Here is an 11,200-nt window from a genome sequence, read left to right on the forward strand (position 1 = left end):
GCAACGAGGAGACTCCAGGCCTGGAGTCACAGCCCTGCTTCCCTGCCTAGCATATGTTCAAGTTCACCTTGGATACCAGGGGGGGGCAGGGGATAATACAGGCCAGAGTGGCTACAACTGCAATTTGTGATTTCTTTTTTCTAAACAAACAAACAAACAAATAAATAAGAAAATACATAAGAGAATATAGAAACAAAAAAATTTCATCCCTGGTCCTCTTGGGCAGCTGGCAGCAAACTTGGGTAATTTTCCCAAGAGTTCCCTGGGTGCTCTGTCCTGGGATTACAAGACCTGCAAACCACAGACTGCTGCCAGGGAAATTGCCCATCAGAGGACAGTAAGAATGTTTAGCCCCCTCTCTGACATGAACTCAGTGGCTGGCTCTTTGATCACCTCCCCCTGAGGCGGGAGCAGCCTTACCAGGTCACAGAGGAAGACTATGAAAGACAGTCCTGATGAGACCTGATAGGCTAGGGTCAGATGGATGGCGAGGAGGTCCTCCCCTATCAGTGGACCAGGGAAGGGGCATGAGAGGAGATGAAGAAGGGAGGGAGGGCGGGATTGGGAGGGAATGAAGGTGGGGCTACAGCTGGGATGCAGAATGAATAAATTGTAATAAATAAAAAATATATTAATAAAAATTTTCTATTAAATAAAAAAAAAAGAATGTTCAGTCCCACCAGTAAGTCTCTACAAGCCACCAAGAGGCGTTGAATAAATACTGCAGTATCCCAACTGTAAGTCTTATTCAGACAAAGGCCTGCCTGGGCCCTGCTGAGGCAGTGCAGTCCCTGGAGCTGGACCAGAAGCCCTGCCATTCCCAAACAAGGAGAGAACCATGGGTGAAATATGGAGCCTGGGGCTACCACATAGAGTCTTCTTTGTAGAAAGTGGATAGCACCATTCAGAAAGAAAGACCCTGGGGACAGCCACCGAATTAGGAAATACACAAGGCTGGTGAGTAATTAGAAGTGCAGTTTCAAGAGGCACCTGAGGCCAGTCTATTCTGGAAGTGTAGAATACAGTGCAAGGTCAGAAAGGGTGTTTTCTCCAAAGTGGGAAAGAATTTGTGAAGTGACTGGAGGGGACCGGACCCCTGACAGGTGCTGCTCTGCGGGTGAGAAGTAGCAGAGACCTGTCCAGCATGGACTAAGAGACGTGGCCATGGGTGCCTGGGATAAAGCCTAGCTGAGCACGAAGGTGAGGCCTTCTACTTTATTATCTTCAAATAGACCCAAAAAGCTACAGCAGAATCACCCCCCACACCAGCCAGAAACTCTTCCTCCGGGCTGTCCTATGTCTGTGGTGGACACTGAATGTCCTCAGGAGACCCACTGTCCGCTCTGAAACAGGTTGAGGCGGGCAGGGGGCCCACCTTTTGGTACAGTGCCTGGAGGGAGAAGAGGAAGCATGTATGAGTTCCTTTCTCGTCAGACTTGTCTGAGCCAGGAGTCGTTGGCTTCAGGGACTTCCTTGACCTACCACCTTGTTCAGAGAATTCTCAAACACATCTTGGGGACACACTGACCTCAGAGAGACCAAGAAGACCTTGGCTCCTGTCTCTCGGCCAGGACATGGTGAAACACATTTATGTAAAAGTCGTTCCCCCGCCAACCCACCCACTGCATGAGCACCAAGCCCAAATCCAGCCTGCACGTCTCTGAAGCTGGCCTCCAAAGCCTGGCTTAAACACCTTGATGCCCAGCTAAATGAGAGGTGTCCCCCCAGGCCTCTTTCCTCTGACTCTACCTATGAAGGATTCAAAATAGTGAGTGGAGCTGGCCGGTGGAAGGAGGAAGGAGTGTGGCCTGGCCATCTCTGGAATGCTGCTGCTAGCCTTAGGAAGCAAGACACTCAGGTTGCATCCAGGCTTCGGGAAGGATGCTGGGGACACCCTGGGCCTCACCTGATTTTAGGACAGGAAGGTGCGTACACAGCTACAGATGGGCACCCTGCAGATCGGGCACAGCTGCAGGTTGGGGGCACATTCAGTACAGACCAAGTGGCCGCAGGGCACGAAGACCACAGATACGGCTCGATCCAGGCACACCTTGCACGTCCGCTCCTCCTGCAGCTGTCGCAGCTGTTCCTGCACATCCCCAGCTCCTGGGGACTCAAGAATTCACCAGCACCCTCAGGGCCCAGGAGACCGATTCCTCAGGGGGCGGGGTAAGCTTGTTACACAGACCCACCCTCTTATCCCTCATGTTCTTTCACACTCCCTCCCGTGAAAGAGGGTGGCCCATCCACCTCATTTGGGTCCTGGCTATACCTGGCTCACTGGCTTCTTCAGGCTGGGTCTCTCTTCTAGATGTGAGTAACTCAGGGCCTCCAAGGGCAGGAGCTGTAGACAGTTAATAGGAATGGGTTGAAGGCTTAGCTTCTGTGAGGGAAGGGAGGCCTAGTCCAAAGAAGGTCTAGCAGCCACCAAGATCCAGTTCTGTACTAGAGAGTGGAGGCTTTTGTATGGCACTCAGCTGCTCATGAGCTCAAGGCCAGAGGCTTCCTTGAGGCCACCAAGGACCCCGACTTCCACTTGGGTACTCTGCCTGCCCAGCCCCTTAGGTTAGATGGTCATAGATTATATATATATGTGCCACTTTGGAAAGGTCAGGAAACAAAGAGTGATGGATATCCAAAGGAGTGAGGCATGGGGAGCCAGGCAGTGCCTAGAAAGGGGTAGAGGTATCTCTGGCCCTTGCCATGTGACCCTCCTCCTTCTGGAGCAAGTCAGCCACCATTTGTGGCTGGGCACACCTGGGCTTTGGGTCCATGGTAACCATTCCCAATTTCCGCTAGTGTCTTTAAGGCAGAGGGAGTGGGGGGGAGGGAGGGAGAACCCAAGGTCTCAGGGTTGTAAAGAAAGACTGGTGGTCTGTGGCATGCTCTATCTATACACACATAGATCTGTGTTCCCAGAAGGCACAGGTAAAGGTCCAACCCTTTTACACCAAGGATGCTGTGTTTTCAGAGCCTCTATCTACAGGTGCCACCATCACTGGGGACGACACTAGACAAAACCCTGTCAAGCACCAAAGTGTCCAACAGACTCATGTGCTTTTGAAATACGTTAGTGCTGTCATGTCACATATCATGTGCCTCATGTCACAATGAGGCCTGGGGAGAAAAGCCACTTGCCTGTGGCCAAAATGTTGGCAAGCTTCTCATGTGGTCCCTGGAGTCAGGAGTCCCCTTAGGGGTCCAGGAAGAACTCAGATCCCTGACCCACAAGGCTCAAGGAAGGGATTTGGAAAGCTGTATCCTCTGTGGCTCTGTTCAACAGGCTTCTGGTTGCAGCCCAGTTGGCTTTCAGAAGCTGTGGCTAGAGCCCAGCAGAACCAGCCCAGCATACAGCTACACCCCAAGTTTGGTTGGTGTCTTTAGCAGCCTTCTCACTAAGAGTGAAAGGATGCAGTCGTCTTAACTGTGCTCTGGACACATAACATGTGGACACAGTCCCCACCCTCCTTGCTGACTGGCAGGTAGAGATACACAGCAATCCTACCCTCATGCAGGTTGCAAATGCCAACTAAACGTTAGGGGCTCTGTGGAAGGCTCACCTGAGGGGCTGGCAGGGGCTGCATCTTCTGGTTCTTCCCATTGGTCCTGTTAGAGAGCCATCAATGCCTTAAGTAAACAAAGCAGAGACTGCCAACCCACCTCAGTCCTGAGGACAGATGGACTTACCCAGGATCCAAGCAAGGGGGCGTATGTCTGGATTCGTTCCACAAAATCCCTTCCTTTTGACTGTAGCAGAAACTGACACCTGGAGAAGAGAGCTCAGGAGGCAGGACTGAACTCTTAGAGGCCCCCTGTCACATTCAAGCCCTATGAGCCTTTGAGATTCCCATGGAACCCACTATTCCCTTGACAGTTAGTCAGGGCTGTATTCCCCAGGGGCTCCTACTGGTAAAGCTATTCTGGAGATGGGCTCTGAGTACCTATAAAAGGATAGCAACAGGAGAATGCCTACCCTAGCAGCCCTAGAGAGGGCTCCATGAAGATTGGGGTTATCTTCCACCATAGAGAGATCTGTGGGAGATGGGGGGATGCTGGATAGAGTTTGTTGGGGCCTTTCTCATTAACCAGAAGACCACAGGGCCCTTACCTGGGAAACCATCGGGCATGCTCCGTCCAGGGATCATCCCCACGCTCCCAGCTCTGTAGACCCCCATAGCAGAAGAAACATCTCACTTTGTCCTGCTGGCCTAGGTATGGCAGAGACACATGGCTGGTAGCCCAACCTAGCTGGCAACCCCAGGGTATCCCTCTGTGACTATCAGAGCTCAGGTGGGCCGGTCAGCAGTTTAACAAGAAGGGAGCAAGGCACACGGGCACCTCTCTTGTCTCAAAGACAAATAATGACAATGCCTGGGCCGTGTATCAGAAGGGCCCGAGAATATTCTGGAAAGGCTGAGCTAGCATTTGTGTTGTTCTCAGAGCATGTGGGTTGGGTAGAGACAAAAGCTTGAAGCATCTGTAGCCTGGGAGTTTTAGGGCCTGCAAGAAAGATTCCTAATGATGGGATAAGGAGGTGACCCCTTCCATAGCAGTTTATAGTCAGGCTTAGTTTCAGTGGCTCAGGCCTCTCTCACCTCTACCCTCTGCCCCTCTCCAAACCATGGGGAGATGTGCCCTTCATGACCTCGTGCAGAAGTTACAAACAGGATTGCTTGCAGGCATATCCCACACAGCAGACACCCCTGGTCCACAAATCCCCCTAACATCTGTTGGCCTCCAGGAGACTCATTTTCAAGGAGGCTCTAACTGCCCCAGCCACTGACCCTTCATAACCAGTCTCCAGTTGTCTTAAATCAGTTTGGATTCTTGACTGGCCAATACAAGGAAAATGGCTGATTCCTCTCCTGCTAGTCCCATTGGCGACAATTTCTCTGGCTGTGCTCATACCCACAGAGCCCCTTGGTGGGTCTCACTGACTCTTTTTTATTTATTTATTTTTCTCAGCCAGGAAGAGATACAGCCAGAACCTGAACCATGAGTAAGGAGAGGTCCAAGCTAAAGGAGTGCTCTAGGTTTGTAACTGGAACTAGCACTCAAAGGATGTCTGGGGTTGGTCCCTGTACTAGCCTGGCACTTAGGAAGCATGGAGGATTATTTACAAGATGGGCATGAATCAGAATGCTTAAGCTGACCACCGACTCCACAGGGTGCATTCTGTTTTTTTTGTCTCTCTGGGTCCTAGAATGAAAGGGACTAATCACCTCTTTTCCAAGCCTGAAAGGCACTGATGGCGGTGGGGATCCCTGAGAAAGCCTCAGAACCATCTGAGCCAAGTGAAACCACCCACCCAGCAGACCCCACCTGCTGAGGAGCCCTCAGAACAAGGCCAGCACAAGTCTAGGATCTCATAGTGATTTTGAATGGGGTAGACCCCAAGCCCTAGCCAGGCAGGGATAACAAGACAACCTTTCATCAGCACCTCCCTCAGGGCAGGAATGGACAGAACCTTTAGCCTGGAAGAGTGCTAAATAGCATCCAGACCACAGCAAAAAGACCCCAAGGTTTACCTGTGTGGAAGAAACCTGCAGCAGCCAATGGCTCAGGCTGGATTCCCGCAGTGGATGGCCAGTTGTAGAAGGAAGCTAGGCGGAGATCCTCTGAATCCATCTCAGGGAAGGCAGGCTCAGAAGAGTCTTCTTCTTCTGACCCTGGGCGCAACTGGCCCAAGATCTGCCCATCCAGGCAGTCCTGGCCCAGGACATGGTTACGGGGACAGCGGGGTCCACCCTGCTCCTGTGTGGGGCCATTGCTGTCTTCCCTGTGGCTTAGCTCTGGGCCACAGAACAAGTCCCTGTCCCTACCTTTAGGACCCACAGAAAGGACAGCAACTCTGAGCGAGTCTGAAGGAGAAAACATCACCGGCCCTGGAATGTGCCCGGTGACTTACCTTCAGCTCCTGTCTCTAGCCTTTCTAGAAGCTTGGTGGCTCCTGCTTCTAACTGCAGGCATAAGCCACTAGATACACAGATGTGCTGGTGTCCAGGGATGTGCCACTTTCTGAAAGAGGCCAGAGTGGCAGCCACGTGCTCTCTGCAGTGTGTCATGGGACCTCCTGGCAGGCGCATAACAAAGGCAGTACTCCACAGGGCAGAAAGCAGCTCTCAATAGGGGGAGGGACAAAGCTTGGGGACCCCTCCAATGGCATCCCTTAAGCCTTAGTAAGCAGGTCACAAACACTGACAAAATAGAGGAGGGGGCTTCCAGCCACTCTGGGTCCAGTTCTATGCAGGTAGAGATAGACCCAGACAGGGTCCTGCAGGGTAGAAAGCTAGGTTGTCCAGGGCAGTATGCAACCCCAACCACCATTCCTTTCATGCCAAGCCTGTGCCGATGTCTAAGGATGACCGGGTCACCTGCTTATCTTGACCTTAGTACTTAGGAGATCCCTACTTGGCTCATCCCTGAGTCAGAGTTAGTCTACCTGTCTGGTCTCAGGTTGCTTTTTGTCTGGATAGTCTAGAGTTAAATCAAGGTGGAACATGCCTGGCCCTCACCTGAGAAAAGCTCAAGGTTTGGAGTGTGTTTGTCCCAGGCCAGACATTCCCATTTCCCATTGCAAGTCACAGGGACTTGGCTCCACTAACCAGCCACAGAAAAATGGAACAAAGAGGGGGAGGTCATAACCCCAGAGAGGCTGCAGCTTGGTAAAACATACCTCAGGACCCCTTGAAAGGACAGAGAAGAAGGCCAAGGGGCTAGACCCTGGCTTTAAAATGCTCTGGGAGAACCATGCTTCACAGAACCCCTCATTGTCCTTTGAAATAGACCCAACTACTGACTATATTTCCATCTGCGGCAACAGAACCTTCTGGGATACCTCCAGGATATCACAATCTCTGCCTTTCTCTACTTGCAAGCAGAAGGGAAGAATCACAGCTTTTGAACTTAGAGCCTCTTTCTCCAGGCCCCTTACTGGACTTGGTTCCCCTGGATTGAGGCCATAGGGGCTGCTAGAGGAGAACAGGGGCAGCTGCACCAAGCATCTTCTCTGTGCAGGCCCAGGTTGGGTCCGTGTAGGTCTGAGCATTAGACCCTGGGCCTTCTACGTGTGCCTGGGGGGGTCTATGACAAGGGACAGTCTCTCCCAGTTATGACTACAAACATTTTGTTGTCCTTGTCTAAAGCATCTGAGCCAGTCCCTCTTTCCTGTTTGGAGGTTTGAGAAGCCTCCTGTCAGACAGGATCATCCTTTACCTGTGAACACAGAATGGGGCTTTCAGCAGTGCACAAGGACCACGAGAGAGACCAACAATAGCATGGTAGGTGCTAAAGGAACTGGGAACAAAGCACTCAGGGGGCTGTGCCAGTTGCTTCCATGCTCATGCTTCATAGAAACAGCACTAGTCTCTGCAACGCCTTGCCTGATGCCTTCATCCCTGTCATGAGCTCACTCTGCATGCTGAGTCACCTGCTAACACAGAGTACCTAGGTGGTGACCAGGTGTAATTAACAAGGCCCTGTGGCTCAAAGAGTAGCCATGATGTGACTTTGGGTCAGACAAGGCCCAGCGTGGGAGTGTGGGAACTGTTAGTGCTATCCTCTGTGTGTTCGAAGCCTAGCGTGAGGCCTGAGGGTTCCTGGGTGTGGTAAGGGAAGAGGTGAGAGAGAGAGGCAAGGAAGACAGAGAAAGTCCAAAGACAGAGAAAGCCACTACCCCCCTCTACAGACTGAGGGAATTTCCTTTCTGTGTGGTTTTATAGATCCTTTGTCCTACCCTGAGCTCTCCAGAGCAGATCCCAAACAGGGTGGAGCATGAGTGTCAGTGCCCAGTTTCGTGTTGACAAGGGGTAATGTGTTAAAGTTAAACTTTCTCCTAAAGGTCACTCCCCTGGGCACTCCAGGGGTATTTCTCGGAGCCCAGCGACCTTGAGATGTCCAGCCAAAGAGCATCTAAGCATCACGGGCTAGCTGAAATGACAACGGTCTTGTATTCCCAAAGTCCAGAGGAGTCCAAATGTCTCACGGGTCAACCCTTCAGACTGTGTGCTTCTGGGCCCAGACTCCAGAAAAGGAGGAATCCAGGACAAAGTTAGGTTCAACTTCAGGAAAGGCTGGATCAGGGAGCTCCTGGGCCCCAGGAAGGGCTGCAAAGAAGGAAGTGGGAACTATAGCCTGCAAGGGACAAGCTTGACACTATTTCCTCCAATTCAATTCAGAGTTGCTGGAGGGGATAGCGGATAACCAGGATCACTAGAACTTTAAGCTCATCTATCTGTGAGCCAACTACACATGCAGGTCACCAACTTTTCCCAGGAACTTGGACTTTCTTTGAGTGCCCCATGCTCTGGACCTTAGCAAAGTGTGGACATTTTATCTTGTTAAAATGAAATAAAATGGAAGATACAGCCCTTCAGTTCAAGTACTCAGTAGCTGCACAAGGTCAGTGGTTATGCTGTGGGACAGAACAGCCCAGGTCACCACTCACCCACTGCCCATGGGCTGAACACCAAGATCTAAGCGTTGAGGAGTGAGCCCAAGGTCATTAACACCTGATTCAGAGCACACCCTAGTGGCCATGATGGGAATGACAGCACGGGGTCAGAGACCAGGCCCTGGAAGAGTCATTGGAATTAGCCATACAACAGTGGACCAAACCCTTCAGAAAGGCTGTGAGATGGATGAGTCCCCAGTGTCATTTGGTTCTGAGGAGACAAGAAGAACAAAGGGCCAAATACCCGGAAGCTATCTTAGGGACTTCGGGGACTGTCAGGGAAGGAGGGATATGTGGCAGTGTCTGGAAACTGCGAGAACATGAGGGGGTATGGAAACCCAGAAACTAGCCAGTGTGTGCTGGAGGAATGGGGTGGGTATCAGGGCAGACCTTCCCCTATGGAGCCCTGATTGCTTTAGGATTGTATATTGCACATTGTCATAACTGTGACACACATGATCAAAGTTCATGGTGGACTGCCTCCAGCTTAGCTTGATTCATATGTTCAGATAATGCCATCGTTTGCACACCCTTCCCTCTCTGAGATAGCATCACTTCTTGTTAAAGATGGCCATGGAGAGCCTCTTTACTCACACCTCAGTGAAGTGAGGGAAAGGCATCTTGTTTCCCCGAAGGCACAAGCTTAGGACTGATGAGAACTTCCAGCATTGACACCAGCAAGCAGTTACCAGATTGAAGGGTTGCTGGGCACCGTGAAGGGCCACACCCGTAGTCAGAGAGTCTCCTACAGCCTTCCCACTCCCTACACAGCTCACTCTCATTCCTTGGGGAGGCTTGTTGGTTGCATGTCTGGTCAGGTTCTCACTACAGCTTCAGCAGTGCTCAGCACTCCTCCAGCTACCGCTTGCATTTTAACACATTCCTTGCCCCAGCCAGGCTCTAAGCCCCTCCCCGTGGTTAGCCCTGCTCATTCTCTTTCCTGCCTTACCGTGCTGACCCTTGCCAACCCCACCTGGCTCCCTGATTTGATTCCTATGATGCCAGCTTTGTGTATCTCCAACAGGGCCTCGGAATCCTTGTGGTTCCCAGGACCTGCACAGGCACCTTTCATTTCAGGTGATTCTTACCTAGAATGTTGCTGTAGTTACCTTCCAGACAGTCTCTGAAACTGTTTTGTAAGTGCCACCTACTGAGATGATTGGGCCTGAGCAGGGCTTGGGGAGTCAGCCCAGCCCAGCCTTCATCTACCCCAGAATCAGTTCTTAAAGCAAAAACCTCTTCCACCCTTGTGCCAGCAAGAGCCTAGGTGTGGGCACAGTGTACTCAAGGTCCATGAATGGATGTGGCAGGGTGGCTTGGGTGACTGAGGATCAGCACCATTCTACCTGAGAGAGCTTAACATTAAATATCAAATCAGTCAACCCAACCAACCAAACAAACAAACAAACAAACAAAAATCCAATAAAAAGCCATCATGGCAGGTCTAGAGGGAGCTGGTGAGGGCCAGAGGAGGAAACCTTTCTTGCCTTTTGAACCAGAGTTCTTGGTTTTCACCTTGCCCTGTGGAGACCCTGCTGAGAGCCAGACTTGGATGCCACATGAGTTGAATGAAGATGCCTGTTTCAGCAGCTTCTGTAGTTTCATGACTGAAAGTCAAGGCCTGAGGCTTACAAGATCCTAGAGTACCACCTATCTTTCTTATTCTCCCTCAGCTTCGAAACTGATATCCTGGAGATATCTGGATCCTGGGCCATCTGGTGCTGTTCTGGGGGACAGACAAGCACCACTATGGGAGTAGAAGCTAGCCACATCCTTGGAAACCCAGAGGTAGTCAATAGTCCACGGCCCCCTCAGTGGATAGCAGGTTTCTGGTCCAAGTTAGGCTGCTGGTCCTTGGGCGTGCTGTGTAGATGGAAAAGAGACAAGGGTTCGACAGAGGCCAAGGTTTATGAGTAGGTTGAAATTCAGATTGGTTGGCTGTGGCCTGGCATTTGCTCTGACTTCTTGGAGGCTTGCTTTCTGATCTAAGACCACGGAGCTGCTTGGCTTTTGAGAGCTGGGTTGGATGATGCATCTGCCAATGCTGGCCCAAACACCTGCACTCAACCCTGGATGCAAGAGTGGTCCTTGCTACAGGAAGCTAGACTTGGGGTAAGTGTCTGTGTTCTGGCTCCTGCTGTTTCTATGTGCAGAGAACCCTGATCCAGTCAGTATCCACTCACTTAGATTCTAGTTAAGAGATTTTCTTGAGACTAATGCAGAGACATTCTCTCTCACTCCTCCCTATCCTGCCTGCCTGCCATATCACAGGCCTGATTTATGGAGACTTGGTTAAACCATTCTTTTTGTGTCTAGATTGAAGGACAGCACCTGGCTTATTTTCTGTCCCTGTGTCCATGAATGTCTGGTGGGCAGTCAGTGTTCAGTAAGACTGAGCAGGTTGAGTAACTTTCTAGGACTGTGTAAGCATCCCTCCACACAGGTACTTCACTCTGTACATCCCAGGCATGGAGTAGGTGCTCAACTAATGCTTTGAGATGAGTGACTAATGGATGTTTGGAAGGAGAAATTATGACTCAAAGGAGTTTCTCAAGGTTGCTGCTAATGGGCAGAGGTAGAAGGAGCCCCAAGATCACAAGCTGGTTTCCTGGAAGACAAGCTAGACACCCCAGAAGTTATAGAAAGACAGGGTATCTGCTTCAGGGAGGAAGTTCATTTCCAAGAGGGCATTCACAGAGAAGAAAGAGGCTGTCACATTTGAGCACCTGTGGCTGTCTGGCACAGAAA

At 51.1% G+C, this 11,200-nt stretch overlaps 1 protein-coding gene across 2 annotated transcripts; it reads right to left on the bottom strand.

The window, feature by feature from the left end:
- Positions 1-1,239: 1,239 nt before the first annotated feature.
- Positions 1,240-6,741, bottom strand: Birc7 (baculoviral IAP repeat containing 7). Of its 2 annotated transcripts, none has more exons than XR_009591549.1 (7): positions 5,529-6,741; positions 4,109-4,208; positions 3,688-3,766; positions 3,561-3,606; positions 2,273-2,344; positions 1,907-2,113; positions 1,240-1,390 (listed from the first exon to the last, which is right to left on the bottom strand). XR_009591549.1 is itself a non-coding variant. In XM_021647637.2 (7 exons), exons 1-6 carry the CDS (start codon positions 5,875-5,877, stop codon positions 1,913-1,915), a joined length of 840 nt encoding a protein of 279 aa, XP_021503312.1. In that variant the 5' UTR covers positions 5,878-6,741; the 3' UTR covers positions 1,240-1,390; positions 1,907-1,912. The 2 variants fall into 2 exon arrangements, 1 of the variants encoding a protein (XP_021503312.1); XM_021647637.2 differs by having other exon boundaries at positions 1,907-2,106.
- Between the last annotated feature and the right edge of the window lie 4,459 nt (positions 6,742-11,200).

The sequence above is a fragment of the Meriones unguiculatus genome, chromosome 4 (assembly GCF_030254825.1).
Source record: "Meriones unguiculatus strain TT.TT164.6M chromosome 4, Bangor_MerUng_6.1, whole genome shotgun sequence".
In the NCBI taxonomy this organism is placed as follows: Eukaryota; Metazoa; Chordata; class Mammalia; order Rodentia; family Muridae; genus Meriones; species Meriones unguiculatus.

Coding starts and splice junctions, on each gene's coding strand:
- Birc7 (XM_021647637.2), bottom strand. CDS start 5,877: ATGTTTTCTCCTTCAGACTCGCTCAGAGTTGCTGTCCTTTCTGTGGGT. Junction 3,767..4,108: donor CATGCCCGATGGTTTCCCAG/GTAAGGGCCCTG, acceptor TCTCTTCTCCAG/GTGTCAGTTTCTGCTACAGT. Junction 2,107..2,272: donor TGAAGAAGCCAGTGAGCCAG/GTATAGCCAGGA, acceptor TTGAGTCCCCAG/GAGCTGGGGATGTGCAGGAA.